This window comes from Callorhinus ursinus, unplaced genomic scaffold, assembly GCF_003265705.2.
Source record: "Callorhinus ursinus isolate GAN/ISIS: 27379988/994484 unplaced genomic scaffold, GSC_fseal_2.0 scaffold13, whole genome shotgun sequence".
NCBI lineage: Eukaryota > Metazoa > Chordata > Mammalia > Carnivora > Otariidae > Callorhinus > Callorhinus ursinus.
Window position 1 is genome coordinate 26,849,157 of NW_027397075.1, and position 16,843 is coordinate 26,865,999.

General features: G+C 43.6%; 1 protein-coding gene across 1 annotated transcript in view; it reads left to right on the forward strand.

Annotated features, from left to right (window-relative positions):
* TIPRL (TOR signaling pathway regulator) overlaps nucleotides 1-2,483 on the forward strand; it is a 40,433-nt gene extending 37,950 nt beyond the window's left edge. The window contains exon 7 of the mRNA XM_025877970.2: nucleotides 931-2,483. Within this exon, the coding sequence (XP_025733755.1) occupies nucleotides 931-1,074 (144 nt within the window). The 3' untranslated portion in view covers nucleotides 1,075-2,483. The remainder of the gene's footprint in view (nucleotides 1-930) is intronic.
* Nucleotides 2,484-16,843: the final 14,360 nt, after the last annotated feature.

Consider the following 16,843-nt stretch of genomic DNA (forward strand, 5'->3'; position numbering starts at 1 on the left):
CACCTTGTCACCCTGTAATTTCTTTCTACCCAGTCTACTTTTTCCTTCTTAAAATGTGGTAATTTTGTACCAGACCTTGTTTTGGCCTAATTTTCTTTCTTTTTTGCTCCCCTGGGACTTGTAAAGGGCTTCTGCAAATCTGTAGGATTCTATAATAGGTTGCTTCAAAAGTGATACCTTTTTGCAAATATCACTGTGATTTAGAGAGATTGGTACCCCTAGTGCTTATTTCTATGTGGGTGTAGAGTATACGTGGGTTAGAAACATTACTTAGAATCCATTGTAGAACACAGCCTGGCTCTATCTGAAGCTAGTGCTTTCAAGGTACAAAAACATCAAGGGGATTAGATTAAGATGCAGTAAACTTTTTTCTTTAAGTATGGAACCCAACATGGGGTTTGAACCCATGACCTGAGCTGAGATCAAGAGTTGGATGCTTAATCGACTGAACCACCCAGGCACCTCAAGATGTATTAAATTCTTAATACATCTGTGATAGCATTATAAATAACATATCCCTGTGAGTTTTGAGGAAATCATTCAGTAAGAGGGCTGCATAATTCGGTAACAAGAGATACCTGTTACCATTAGAAACACCTTATGATGTTCCTCACATACATATATTACAGCTCATTTTAAAATTGGTGTGTTGGGACGCCTGGATGGCACAGTTGGTTAAGCATCTGACTCTTGGATTTGGCTCAGGTCATGCTCTCAGATCCTGAGGTCAAGCCCCACGTCGGGCTCTGTGCTCAGCATGGAGTCTGCTTGAGATCCTCCCTCTCTGCCCCTCCCCTCCGAAATAAATAGATAATTCTTTAAAAAATAGAATAAAATTGGTTTGCTGTATGAATACTTGAACCAAAGCATTTCGAAAAGGTACCAATGAGATAAGTGAATATGTGCTAATATGATTTATGTGTTTCCCAGCATGTTTCACCTTCCCTCTTCACGGAACCTAATGAAATATCACAGTATTTACCGATAAAGGAGGCAGTTTGTGAGAAGCTACTATTTCCAGAAAGAATTGATCCTGACCCTGCAGATTCACAAGAAAGTACACTAGTGGAATAGAATGTGATACAACATATACTCACCATGGAATCTGACTGGAGACCTTAGCTATTTGGAGGGGGTATTTTTATTATGAGAATTAATCGCCTTGTTTATGTGCAGATTTTCTGTAGCCTTAAAGGAAAAAAAATAAAGGATTGTTGCAGGCAGGTTCCACTCAGCTGCTGTTTGTACTGTCTGTCTTCAAATTCATATTCCAGATTTATATTTTCTGGAGTTAAATTTGGATTTCTAAATTATTACAAAGTGGGATCTCACTAGTAGTGATGTGTGTATGTCTCATGAGCAGTGGGCATAATCTGCATCCATCATGAAACACTGTCTTCTACCATGAGGAGGTTAATGTAAATCACAGAATCACAGCACCTTGTGACTTTCACGGGATTCCCGATCGTGCATGTTAATGTACCAGCTCTTTACTTTTGGGCTTTTTGATGTTTATTCGTACTTATGGAGAGTCGTGAGTTGCCTTTTAGGAAATTGGTGTTGTACTTTAATGATCTTTACCCACAAATTAAAGAAAAAAATATTTCCCCTCTAAATTTAAATTGGCTTTTGAAGCCTTTGAGAAAATTTCAGACACAGAACTAAATAACCTAGGGTTTTGGGAAACTGAAGGTGTTCTCTCCGTGGACACACCTGAACATGGTTTGCCAGCCACAGGTAGGATGTCAGAGCTGTCCTTCCTCCATCTTTAGGTGCTTTTTCTTATGTGTGGTTCTACTTGTACTGATGTTTTTTACTTCATTTTCCATGCAACCTTGGAATGAATAAATCCTTTGGATATTGAATTTGTATTGTTGTCTAGCTAATTTTATTAGCTAAATTTTGTCACAAGTGATTTTGGTATTTGTTTGCCTTCTGCTACATCACCTGCAAGGTATAGGAAATCAGGATTTTGTTGGCTTTAAGAAAATACATGGCATGTTTGCTGTATATTAAATATACCTGTATTTAATGTTTTCTCTTAGGACAGAAAAGTGTATATATTGTGCTCAGCCTTCTGTTGTATTTTATTTGCCTTGCGGATTTGAACAGAATAGACTATTCATACTAGATATAAGAAATGAAAAACTTGTAAGAATATTCATTAGTTGAAGTTTCTGGGCAACATCATTATATATATTCTTAACTTGAATCAGTTGTCTTAGTCTCTGAGTTGGTTTAGATGACTTATTTTCAGAATCTATTGCTAAAAATTGTGGGAAATTAAAAGAATTGACCTTTTTTATAGAGGGTGGGAAGTTGATAGGATGAGTGTACTTCTGGAAGCTCCTTTAGTTTATTCCTGTGGAGAATACCCAGAAAACCTGTATTTGCCCATTGCTAAATAAGACATATGCCATTTTATATTTATTTGTTTCAAGTGTCTTTTTGTAAGAAAAGAATAAACAATAAGGAATTCCTGATCTATGTTTTGCTATTTCATTTATTTCCGTTTTTCCTGAAGCTTAATTAAAAAAATGGTTTGGTATACTTCTTTCATTTGTGCTCTGTTTTGAACTTGGTCAGCATTATAGCCAGATTCTGCTGGCAGATTATCATGAAAATCTAAAGATAGTCCAGAACATAATCCCCTAGTTTGGCTTTTGGGCTCTTGTTCCTCTTTCTCAGCCCTCCCCTCCCACTACTTCTGTGGATGTTTTAATCAGCCAGTGTTTGCTGTATGATGAGTTAGTGTTTTTGAAAATAGAGATACCTGCCATTAATATCATTCCATTTAGTTTTAAGTGCTATGTGTCCAATATGGCACTAGGCAGAAGGCATTACAGTAACGAAGAGCCATAGTATATGTCTTCACAGAGTTAAGGATTAATGGAGGAGACAAAGTAAAAATAATTACAAATTTTAATAAGTATAATGATGGCAATAATACCGATATCAGAAAATAACAAAATCACCGTTAGTAGAGGTAGTCAGAGTTCTGCTTCTGAACAGGGTGTAGAAAGCTGCAAGAGACTGTCACTCCTAACTTCACAAGGAAAACTGGAGAATCTATAAAGTTACAGCTTTTGTTGACCATGTCAGAGAACTGAGGTTGGGGGACAAAGCAAACTGAATCCCAAAGCGTGATAAGTCCTCCAACAGGAGGTGGGACATACACGTTTCATTTTAGAAAGAACACTAAAGACACAAGTGGCCACTATACAAGCAACTAAACATAATCTAGAATGTGGGATTCCTAAAGGAATTTAAGAATTTGGAATAGCTGAGAGTTTCAAATAAGGGGAGTACACACACACACACACACACACACACACACACACACACACACACACACTTCTTTCCCAATGGCCTACACCAAGAGCTCATAAGAAACCCTGGGTGCAGAGCAGGGGACCAGAAAGTTCCTGTCAGTGGTTCAGGCATGCAGGAGGTAATTTGGCTACTGTTGATGTATAGGTAGATAGGAAACCCTGCCCCTTCCCCAGACCCTTTTCTTGAAGGATGTAAAAACTTTAGGCTGCTGAGGGAGGTGCACCAAATCATATCACCCCTACCAGGGCACAGGCAAAAATCTATTATTTCTAGGGGAGGAATAAAGACAAAATCCATTTGCCTCCAGGGAGTAGGAAATGTTCTGCCTTTGGACACAGGCAAAGAACCATTACTGCTGGAGAAGAAGTACAAATAGCCTCCAACCTTGGAGGAGGGACAGAAAAACCTGGGCCCAGGATCCTACATGGATAACAAAAAGATCTGCTCCTATGGTGGGGTGGGCATGAAATTCGCCCAACAGTATAATGCACACTGTCTTCAAGTGTATATAGAACATTCACCAAGGGAGAGAGTATTCTAGGCCAGACAACACTTGAAGTCATATGAAGTTTGTCCTCTGACCCTAACAAACTAGTAAAACCCAGTAACAGAAAGATATCTGGGAAATCCCAAATAACTTACCATGAGATAAATTAAGGAAGTAAACGAGTAAACGGAGACAAATACCATGTTTGTAGAATGAAAGACTCAAGATGTTAATATGCCAATTCTCCCTGGATTGATCTATAGTCAATGTAATCCCATTCAAAATCCTAGCAGGCTTTTCAGTAGAAACGTGTAAGATGATTCTAAAATGTATATGGAAATCCAAAGAATCTTGGTAGCCAAAACAATTTTGTAAAAGAGAAAAGTTAGAGGATTCAAATTACCTGATTTCAAGACTTAGTTTAGAGCTACAGTAATCAAGACTGTGTGGCAACTGTGTTAGGATTGACATAAGGATCACTTGAACAGAATACTGAATCAAACTGGCCTACACTGGGACACCTGGCTGGCTCAGTCTGAAGAGCATGCAGCTCTTGATCTTGGGGTTGTGAATTCGAGTCCCATGTTGGATATAGAGATTATTAAGAATAAACTTAGAAAATTGACTTACACATATATGTTTGATTTTGAACAAGACACAGATAATTCAATGGAGAAACAGTCTTTTCAACAAATAGTACTGAAACATTTAGACATTACATGCAAAAAGTGAATCTTGAACCTTACCTCATACCATGTACAAAAATTACCTCAAAATGAATCAGAGACCTCAATGTAAAACTTAAAAAGGTTGTGGAAGTAAACCAGAAAATCCTAGGCATTTGGGGAAGGCAAAGATTTCTTCAATAAAACACAAAAAGCCCTAAGCATAAGAAAAAATTGATAAAATGGCCTTCATTAAAATAAAAAAACTCCTGGGCGCCTGGGTGGCTCAGTTGGTTAAGCGACTGCCTTCGGCTCAGGTCATGATCCTGGAGTCCCAGGATCGAGTCCCGCATCAGGCTCCCTGCTCGGCAGGGAGTCTGCTTCTCCCTCTGATCCTCTTCCCTCTCGTGCTCTCATTCTCTCTCTCTCAAATAAATACATAAAAAAAAAAAATCTTTAAAAAAAATCATTAAAAAAATAAAATTAAAAAAATAAATAAAAAACCTACTTTTTGAAAGACACTCTTAAAGAATATCAACAGATAAGCCACAAACTGGGAGAAAGTATTTCCAAGACACGTATGTGACATAGGACTTGTATCTAGAATACATAAAGAACTCTTATACACAATACTAAAACATAACCCAATTTAAAAATGGGTAAAAGTTGTGGATGATAAATAAACCTATGAAAAGGTGCTCAAAATCATCAGCTATGAGGCAAATGCGGATAAAAACTGCAATGAGATACCCCTACACCCATTATAATGGCTAAAATTTAAAACTGGACAAGATCAATGTCAGGGTGTAAAACGACTGGAATCTCATACATTGCTAGTGAGAATGTAAAATCATTCAACCACTTTGGGAAACAATTTGGCAGTTTATTTATTTTTTAAAGATTTTTATTTATTTGAGAGAGCGCACACACGCAAGGGAGCACGAGCAGGGGGAGGGGTAGAAAGAGAGGGAGAACCAGACTCCCTGCTGAGCAGGGAGCCCATTGCGGGACTCGATCCTAGGGTTCCTGGATCTTGACCTAAGGCGAAGGCAGACACTTAGCTGACTGAGCCACTCAGGTGCCCCAGTTTGGCAGTTTCTTATAAAGGTAAACTTTCACTTACCTTTCAACTCAGCAATCCTACCCCTAGGTGAAACATATGTCCACACAGAGGCCTGTATACAAATGTTTATAACAACTATAGTGATTCATAATTGCTGAAAACGGGAAACAATGTAAATGTCCAGAGGAATAAACTGTGGTACATTTTTATCCCTCAGCCATAAAATGGAACTAACTGCTAATAGTGGATGAATCGGAAAACCATCACGCTAAGTGAAAGGTGAGACATGAAAGAATTCATACTGTATGATTTCATTTATATAGTTGTATTAGGCTTCTTCAGAGAAACAGAACCAATGTATGTATCTCCTCCCTAGACGTATGTATATATGCATATGTATATGTATATGTATGTGTGTATATATGTTATATATACACATATATCCTGAGAAGTCCCAATCTGCAGTCAGCAAGCTGGAGGCTCAGAAGAGTCAATGATGGGACTTCCAGTCGGAAAGCCGGCAGGCTCGAGATCCAAGAAGAGCCAGTGTTTCAGTTTAAGGACAAAGGTAGGAAAAGACCCTTGTTGCAGCTCAACAAACAAGAAGAGTTGACTTCCACTCAGACTTTTTGTTCTATGTAGGTCTTCAATTGGCTGGGTGAGACCCACCCACGGGAGGGAGGGCAATCTGCTTTACTGGGCGGACAGGTTCAGAATGTTAATCTCTTTCAGAAACAGCCCCACAGACACACCCAGGATAATGTCTGACCACGTGCCTGGGCAACCTGCATCCCAGTCGAGCTGACAAAAAATTAACCATCACAATAGCCTTCTGGAGAAGGCAACACTATTGTGCAGAATTCAGATCAGGATCAGTGGTGGCAAGAGGAGGGGAGGTTACTGAGCACTAAGGGATAGGAGGGAAATTTGGGAAAGGTGATGGAATATGCTATATATTTATCTGGTGGTGGTTATACAACCATATATATTTGTCAGAACATGTCAGTGAAGTTGCAACCTGAAGGATGAAAATAATCGAACCATGGGATTAGTTCAGGGTGGGAATGGCTTTCAAAGAGAGGAGCAGTATGAGCAAAGCCCTCAAGGCAGGACAGATGGCCATTTTCACGGAAGTGGATGGAGCATAAGATGAGACCAAAGGAACCAGCTGAGGCCAGTTGAGACCCACTGAGGGGTTTCTGGCCCTCTTTTAAGGAAGACAGAGTTTGATGCAATGAGGAACAAGGAGAAGGTAAGCATGGGGGCAATTGATTTGACTTATATTTTAAATTCACTTTAGCTGCAACATGAGGATGGATGGAAGGTGTTAGGAGGAGAAGCAGGGCATCAAGGGAGGAGGCGGGAGGACAGCCAGGTGATGCCTTTTGAACCAGGGTTGCAGCACTGCCTACGAAGAAAACTAGACTCAAAATATATTTTGAAGGCTGAATTTATTGGATTTCCTGATACATTCAGTGTGAGGAATGAAGGAAAGGGAGGGATAAAGGAGGATGTTTAGGTTTTTGCCTCCCCTAGTTGGGAGGTGTGGGTGGAGACAGACAGGAGAGATGGGTTGGGGGAATGTAAGTTCTGTGTGAACACAACGGGCCTGGAATGGCTATGAGCCATCCACACGGAAATGTGGATGTGTCTCATGTGACTTTACCGGGTAATGGAGTGTGCGGTTCAGGAGACGTCCGACCTGAAGAAAGAAACTGGTCACAAGTCCCACTGAAAGTCACAGCAGTGAATGGGAGCACCTTGAGAATTTTTTTAAGGAAATGAAGAAGGCGTTGGTTGGCAGCAGCCCTGAGCAGAGAGGAAAGAAAGACCTGCCAGTGGGTAGGTGGAAACCAGAAGAATGTGGTGTCATGGAAGCCAAGGGAAGATTACAAAAGGAGTTGTGGGGCGCCTCGGTGGCACAGTCGGTGGGGCGCCCAACTCTTGATTTCAGCTCCAGTCACGACCTCAGGTCGTGGGTTCGAGCCCTGTGTCGGGCTCCATGCTCAGGGGGGAGTCTGCTTGAGACGTTCTCTCCCTCTCCCTCCCTACCCCTCTCTCTCTCAAATAAATACATCTTTAAAAAATATATAAAAAGGAGTCATCACCTGTGTTGAATGCTTTAAGGTAAGATGACAGAGTTTCTCTGGGCAGCATGTGCCATGACAGGAGAAGCCAGATGGGGCCCTGTAAACCAAACATGGAGATAGGAGTTTCAATAGGACCGGGCTGACGGCTGGGGTGTTGTGAGGACCATCCAGGGATCAGAGGGCTGCTTCAAGACAGGGGATAACCAGTGAAGTGAGCAGTGCTACTGTAACTAAGGGAATTAAAAGCCTCATGTTTCATGATTGTCAACCATTTCTCACAGTAACTTTGTGAAGAATTGTTTCTAAGTCTACCAAAACAAGGTTCCACAAAGCAGAAATAATCTCCTTTCTTTCCTTACATGCCTGTCCACCTAGCTTCGCTGAGGGATTCACAGACACCAAATGCTTTCTCCAATCTTTCCCGTGAGGGCACACTTCGCCGTTGCTGGCATTCATCCTCATGTAAACGCCAGGCTTGTTCTTGTTTTCGGGCTTTACTGAGTTGCATTCTAACTGCAGGGTCAGGAGGTGCTCGTGGAAAACCTGCCTGTCCTGGTATTGTCGCCAGTCAACATCTTCAGGTGTGTGGGTTTTCCTAGTAATGATGTATTTAGGCCACTGGCAGAGGAAACACCTAGTTGGACTTGAAGACTGGACCTCGTGTTGCAGTGACAGGCCTCCGTATGGGTGTGAGACCTGAATCCGGCACGGGTAGAAGTACAAGCCCATTATAGCAAGTGCCCCGCCTGGCTGGATTTGGATGCCCTCTAAAGCATAGCTTGTCCTGAGACAAGCTCCAGGAGGCAAGTAGTTTGGAAGATAATCTCAGGAGGAGCGTGTCAGAAAAGTGGGGAAGAGATAAAGGAGAAAAGGCAAAAAGGTGGGGTACTGCATGCAGGGGTCCTGCTGTGATCACCCGGGCTTAATATTGCTGGAGACTTCTGAGATACTGTGTGGACCGTGCCTCTGATTGTCCCGCCGGAGAAGAGGAGGCTGGGCCACGTATACTCCCATCCCATTTATTTCCCCATCCAGGGGCCAGGATGGTAGCTCCCTTATGATACCCCACCCAATACTCACACACACATGCACACACACAAGAAGGTGCTTGAGGATGTCTACCACAGATGCAGGTGGACTCAGGTAGGTAAGGGAATATGAGGTGGGGCATCATGACACAGCCCATGTTACAACCTCCAAATTTATGTATTGCAAAAGGTATCCCCCTGCAATGATGACCAGAAGACTCAATTCAGTGTCCTCCTGAACGCTAATGGTTTCTTCGGTTTCTGTCCACATAACTCCCTTTATCAGCAAGCTGGATTGTAATTGCTGAAGGGCCTACAGGGTAGGGAAAAGACCTGAAGACTGATAATTAGACATCAAGCCATTACTCTTCAGGAGCCTTTCCTACCTTTCAGGGATCATGCCTCTCCCCAGAAAGCTTTTGGAAAAATTATCTAAACTCTCACACCACCCCTTAAAATCAAGTGAACACACAAAGCAATCTAGCGCTTAGAGAAAAAGACAGGTGGTAGGTGTCTGTTTTTCCTTAAGCCTGGGGTTCTCAATCGGGGATCCACAGTCAATGGCTGAACTTCTGGTCTTCATAACCCCCTCAAATTTTAGGTAACTTTTCTGCATGAGGGCACATGGAGAGAGGCTCTATGGCAATCATATTCTCAAAAAGGTCTGTGACACCAAAATAGAGTAAGAATCACTATCCTGGTTGGTTAAACAAGGGCCCCTTTCCTACTGTATTTATTAACTTCATGTGGGAGATTCGAGACAAGGCAAGAATACTCATTGGAAAGAGAGAGGAAAGTCTGGCTGCCCAGACAAATCCCCACCGGGTGGCACAACCCTGAGGAGTCCTCCATAGTCCCGCCACACGTCCAAGGTCTAACTTGAGACGATGCAGAGGACTGGTATCCTCCTGGAAACAGGTTATAGTGCAGGAGGCTGCTTGAGAAGCAAGAGATCAGAACATCGGAATAAAGTTCAGGATTTGTACAGTCGACAGCCCTAGGCTCTCACAATTGTGATGGGGATGTACCTGCCTCAGGTGGAACCTGGGCACCCGAATCCCATCTTACCTGCTCTGTGAGTAACTGGGGTTTGCCAACAGTGCCTTAGACTCTCCTTTTTCTAGCCTCTAGGATTAACCAGTCTGAGGACTTCCCTCTCCTGCCCTCCCTCCCTCTTAAGACATTCAATCTTGATATCTTAAGGCCTTTTTCTTTAAAATCGCCAAGAATTCGGGCACCTGGGTGGCTCAGTCGGTTAGGCGACTGCCTTCGGCTCAGGTCATGATCCTGGAGTCCCGGGATCGAGTCCTGCATCGGGCTCCCTGCTCAGCGAGGAGGCTGCTTCTCCCTCTAACCCTTCCCCCTCTCATGTACTCTCTCTCTCTCTCATTCTCACTCTCTCAAAATAAATAAATAAATCTTTAAAAAAAATAAAATAAAATCACCAAGAATGCGTATCTCTGCTTGAGTTATTTCTATGTTAATTTCATGCATTAATGCTCACAGGACCACCCTGTTTCCTGCTCTCTGATTAAAGACTCCTTAGAGATTCCGAAAACCATTTTAAGTTCTTGCTGAGGGGAGGTTGTGATTTAACAAGGCACGCATAAAATTTCATCAAAAGCCGCCTGCTTGTCCACCTTGGCAAGAGAGATGTGCAGAAAAGCTGTGCAGGGGTGCGTGGCTCAGCCTGGAGGACCTGTTTGCTTCTTTTTTTTTTTTTTAAGATTTTATTTATTTGACAGAGAGAGCACAGCGAGAGAGGGAACACAAGCAGGGGGAGTGGGAGAGGGAGAAGCAGGCTTCCCGCGGAGCAGGGAGCCCGATGTGGGACTCGATCCCAAGACCCTGGGATCATGACCTGAGCCGAAGGCAGACGCTTAACGACTGAGCCACCCAGGCGCCCTGGACCTGTTTGCTTCTTCATGGCACAGTGGGGAGCGAGGAGAATGACTAACAGCAAGCATTCCAGGCAGCGACTAGAGTAGGTTATTTAGCACCTGCTATGCGTCCCAGGCACTGTGCTTGGTGCTGGGAGATGCAAAGAGAAATAAGACAGGGTCCGTGCCCTGCAGGGACCTTTGTATGAATGGGAGAAACAGCGGATGAACAACCAGAGCGTACTGTCCTGTTAGGATAGAGGTAAGAGTACGGTGATCGTGTGTCGGGGGAAGGGAAGGGACAAGGGTGAGAAGAGAATAGGTGTTTTCTAGGAGGACAAGGTGGGGAATGAGTTCAAGAACTACATTTTCTTATGCTTGGAGGCTGGGGTGTGCGAGCAAAAGCAGAGAGATGAGTCCAAAAAAGAAGGTATGTGTCGTCGAGAAGTCAGTCACAATTCATCTGTACGTCGTGTGGACCCACACGCTTTAGCTTCCTGGGGCTGTTGTAACAAATTACGACAAACTTGGTGGCTTGAAACACCAGAAATGCAATCTCACAGTTCTGGAGGCCACAAAGCCCAAAATCAAGGTGTTGGCAGGGCTGCGCTCCTGCGGGGGCTCCAGGGGAGAATTCTTTCTCAGCTTCTTCTGCTGAAAGAAGCAGAAGAAGCCTGGATACACCAGGATAATCTCTCCGTTGGAAGATTCTTCATCGCATCGGCAAACGCCTTTTTCTTCCCCTGCCATATAGGATAACATTCTTGGATTCCGGATATTAGACACGAATGTTTTGTGGGGTCATTTTTCAGTTTTCCACATTGCGGGAGACTTTAAGCAAGACAACAACTCAGTAGACTGTAGTTCACAAAGATCCTTCAGGGGTGGTGGGGCGCATCTAAAGGAACAATTACTGAAGCCGGCGAGACACAGCTCGGTGGACGCAGCTCGATGGACACAGCTCGGTGGACCGGTGGCTCAAAGCGATCGTGCCTAGCCAGGGGGGCAGCCTGGGGGGTGGGCTCAGGGAGGGACTCAGGAGTCTGACTGCGTGATGCCAAGCCTCAGTTTCCTCATCTGTGAAAGCTGGATTATCACAGCTGTGCCTACCTTTTGGGCCTGCCGGAAGGAGTGTGCAAAATATGACACATGCCAGGTGACTGGTGCATGAGCAGTCCTCCACAAAGCATGCAGATTCTGACTCGCGTTCTGGAATCAGGCTCCTGAGCACAGATGACTCGAAAACGGTGAGATGGGGCACATTTCAACCACTGGCCTCTGACCCGGCTTGGCGAACCAGTCAGCTCAAAGACAGGCATGGGGTGTGGCCCTGACAGAATTCCAGGTTCTTGGTGGGATGTTTTAGCTGCGTTCCAATGCAGAAATCACCTACCAGTAATGTTCTCCTGGACTTTCAGAGCCTCACGGTGATGTTAGACTCTAAACTTCATACATATTTAGCAGGAATAATACATTTTTCATTTTATTTTTATTTTTTTTAAATAATTTTTTAAAAGATTTTATTTATTTGACAGAAAGAGAGGGTGCACATCTGAGCAGGGGGATCAGCAGGCAGAGGGAGAGGGAGAAGCAGCCTCCCCGCTGAGCAGGGTGACTGACTCCTCATGGGGCTGGATCCCAGGACTCTGGGATCCTGACCTGAGCCAAAGGCAAACACTTATTGAGCCACCCAGGCGCCCCTGCATTTTTCATTTTAAAAGCGTGGTGTTTCCAGTCAATCAGTACAGATTAGTTAAGCAGCTATGTGCAGATGGCGGGGCTTGAGTGATTGTGTCAGGAGACCAGACCGGAAAGTCCGTTTGGCCCCATTTAAAGGGGCCTCCAGCGACGGGTGAGGCCTTCAGACTCGAGGGTGAAGGCAGTGAGAAGCCGGTGGGGGCGTGGGAGTAAGGGGTGTGACCCGATGAGCAGGGCGCATGAAGGCGATCCCAGCTGTGGCAGTGGACCGTTGGGTTTGAGGGAGAAGCATGGCGGAGGCAGGGAGGCCATCTTAGGAAGCCAGTGCAGCTTTCCGTTTGTGAGGTGGTGGGGATGGAAGCGGGTGGAATGGAGGGCAGAGGACTTGCAGGGAATCTGCCTTCAGAGAGCTAGTGTGGGACAGGGTAGGCTCACAGGGCAGATGGCAGAGTTGTAACAACACAACTTGGGAGAGATGCAGGCAGGGTCACTGCAGGTTTTTCTTGCCCTGGTGGTGGGGGTGTCAGCCGCCTTGCTGGCCTTGGGAGGAGTGAGTCACGGAATGTTTGTGGGGACTGGAAGTTCTGGGGGTCCCTGGAGAAGATCGGGCTCCACCCCTACGGTCCTGGGGGAATAATCAGCCTTGTGCGTTAACTGTTAAAAGTGGCTGCCTGGCCAGGACGGGGCTGTAGGCAGCCCCAGGCAGTGGCCGCAAGTGCCGGAGGGGTTGGGGGTGGCTGAGGGTTCAGCCCACGAAGGGTGGCTCCGAGGAGGGGCGGAGGTGGGAAGGGTCCTTCGATGGCCCTGGCATGGGGATGGCGGTGGCAGGTGGAGGGAGGCCGAAGTACTTTCATACTTTCCGACTGATGAGCCCGTAGTTCAAACAAAGGCTCTGGACATCGGAGGGGAGCGCCCAGGAGACAGAAGGAAGCGTGCACCCATCTGCTCTGGTGCCCAAGCCAGCGCCTGGTCTTCTCACTCCCACTTCTTGATCACTGTGACAACTGTCTCCTCTCTCAATTCCTTACTTAGCACAGGCCTCTGCGTACAAAGCTGTTTGTTTAAAACCCTCCAGGCCAGCTGCAGCTCTGGGATGGAACTTCTGCACCCTCCCGCCCCTCCCTCCCTCCCTCTCCTTCCTTTCCTGTCTCCTTCTTCCTCTTTTCCTTTTCCTCACCCTCATTTTCTTTCAAAAAATAATTTATTGAGGTGAAAATTACATAACACAAAATTAACCATTTCAAAGTGAAAAATATATTCACAGTATTGTGCAACCACCACCTCTACCTTGTTCCAAACTATTTTCATCTCCTTGACCGGTTTCTCCCCAGTCCTCCCTCCCCCTAGCAACCATCAGTCCGCTTTCTGTTTCCATGGATTTATTTGTTCTAGATATTTCATATAAATGGAATCACATGATATGTAACCTTTTGTGTGTCTATTTATTTTGAAGAGCAGGTACATTCACAAGGTTCATAACTGAAAAGTCAGTAGATACACAGTGAAAAGTTCTCTGCTGCAGGGTCACCTAGTTTCCCTCGCTGAGGTAAAGTGTAACCTCAGTAGTTTTTGTTTATTTTTGTTTTTCTGTCCTCCCAGATATGTTTTATGCATATATAGGTAAATATAGATATGTCTACACACATGTTCTGTCTGTCATGTATCTGTCATCTACCTGTTTGGATCTGATTTTTTTTCTCCTAACATATCTTGGAGATGGTTTCATATCAATATGCAAAGAGCTTCCTTCTTCTTCTCTTTCCAACGATTGCTTTACATTCTTATGAATGGATGTATCATAATTTATGTAACCATTCTTCCCACCAATGGACTTTTAGGTTGTTTCCGATCTTTGGGTATTATAAACAATGTCACAATGAGTCACCCATACATTGGCCAATGTATCTGTAGATAAATTAGGAGTCCCATATTCTGGGTTCAAACTTAGACACATTTAGGCAAGATAAGAGTGGACTCCTGTTACATTATATAATAAATAACATTCATGGGTTGGGAAATATGCATAGACACTGTGCTAAGCATTTTTAAGCAGCTTTATTGCAATATAATTTATGTATCATAGAATTCACTCATTTAAAGCATACAATTCAACATTTTTTAGTATTTTCACAGAGTTGTGCAGTCATCATCACAATTGATTTTAGAACATTTCATCACCCCAAAAGAAACCCTGTACCCATTAGCCATCACTTCCCATGCTCCTCTGCCCCCAACGCATGGAAACCACCCATCTATTTTTTGGATTTGCCCATTATGGACATCTTATACAGATGAAATCATACGATATGTGGCCTTTTATGTGTAGCTTCTTTCACTTAGCATAATGTTTTCAAGGTTCATCCATGTCATTATTCCATTCCTTTTTATTGCAGAAAATCCCTGTATTTTTACATCTTGAATCAATCTAGCATTTCCACTTAGGCAACCCAAGTCCTTTGACCAGGGTAGTTACAGACAGGTGTACCCCAAAATTTGCAGGGCCTGGAAAACAGAAAATGGGAGCCTCTAAGTCAGATGCCTAAATATTAAAAGCTGTAAATCAAGCCAAACAGTTGTTAAATAAATTATGTTTGATCCTCCTACATTGACAAATAGGTGTACAGTTATGGCTTTTATATGACTAAAAGTTGGCAAAATATCAAAGATGACTAAATTCAATTATTATTACAAAATTGGAATATATTATGGTAATAATAAATTCATTTTCAAAATGAATTGAATAACTTCAATTTCAAAATAAATTGAATAAATTCAATTCAAAATATTTTTTATGCTTTCAAGAGCTATTTTTCTAAAATATTCAAAATTATCTACAAAAGTTAAAGGAAAGACATATAATTGATAATTAACCTGTGAAAAATTAAATTTCAAGTATTTACAGTTAAAATTTTTACTTGACTTTTTGAGAATGTAATGAAATCTTATTAAACATGATTATGAAGAAGCTATTTGTGATTCTAGTGTTCCATGTCTTTGACTTAGTATCATGTTTCATGTATGTTATGCCTAGACATACATCTATACACATGAGAGAGTAATATGAATTGTTTCATGATGAAAAATATGCCTTAGCCTCCACGTGAACTGTTGCATTTACTGCACTAATTTTTGGGAGTCCCTCTGGAATTTTGTGTTAGAGAAACAGGAAAATGGAGACTTGGCACTGGCAGAAATGGCATGTCGTTACCTAAGGATCTATTGCAATCAAGGTGTCTCAGTGGAGGGATGTGACAGGTGGATTTGTCTTTTATTTTTATTTTATTTTTTTAAAGATTTTATTTATTTATTTGACAGAGAGACAGGAGAGGGGGAACACAAGCAGGGGGAGTGGGAGAGGGAGAAGATGGCATCCAACATGGAGCAAGGAGCCGGGACCTGAGCTGAAGGCAGATGATTAACGACTGAGTCACCCAGGCGCCCCTGGATTTGTCTTGTACCGAATCACCTCCACAGTTCCTGTCCCACTGGCCCTCTGAAGCAGTGTGTCGGCACTGGTAGTGGCACAACCCACAACCCCCACACATTCACATGCCTTTTGTTTCAAGGGCAGAGGGCAGGAGACATGGAGAAGGAGTGCCCTGGGGTCTAAACGGTGTTACTTGTGAGAGGGGGCATGCTGGTGCTGGTGCCACATCTCAAGTAAAAGAAGAGCCATGTGTTCTTTCACACATTTGTGTGTGTGTGTGTGTGTGTGTGTGTGTGTGTGTGATTTGCAGGCTCCCCTACAAGCATGGGCCGAGAGGAGAGGCCATCCTGCCCAGTTCTGAAAGAAATACTGCTCTTACGTTTGAGCTGAGATTACAGATAAGGCCTTTCTGAACAAAACCTCTTTTACTGTGACAAGGGGTGGTGCCTGGCTGGCTCCGTCCGTGGAGTGTGAGACTTTTGATTTCCGGGTTGTGAGTTCGAGTCCCACACTGGGTATAGAGATTACTTAAAAATAAAATCTTAAAACAAATAAACAAACGACCTCTTTTACTCTGATGAATGCAGGGAGTGGAGGTGAAGGAGGAGGGCAGACCAATTGTCTTAGTTGGCTGACAAAAACAAGCCTATCTATATCTGCTGACTTGCCCAGCATGGCCATTTTAAGTGTTGCCCATCTGCCCATCTGTCTGTTACAATTCACACTATCGCAAAAGCAGACACAAGGGCGCCTGGGTGGCTCAGATGGTTAAGCATCTGCCTTCGGCTCAGGTCATGATCCCAGGGTCCTGGGATCGAGTCCCGCATCAGGCTCCCTGCTCAGTAGGGAGCCTGCTTCTCCCTCTGCCTCTCTCTCTCTGTCTCTTAGGAATAAATAAATAAAGTCTTCAAAAAAAAAAAAAAAGGCAGACCCAAAGTCTCTCATTTACTCATTCATTCATTCACTTAATGGTATTAACTGAGCACTATCTTCTAGGTGCCTTTCTGGGTTGGCAGAGTAAAAAATGAATGGAACTGTGAGGACTCATGAGGTATAGGGGACAGACTTGAACATGGATAATGGCAATAGCGTGGGGTTTAAAATGCTGTGGGAGGAAGGAGCAACTGCCACATCAGTGTGGACTGGGCTAGAGGAGGTTTCAGAGGAGATGG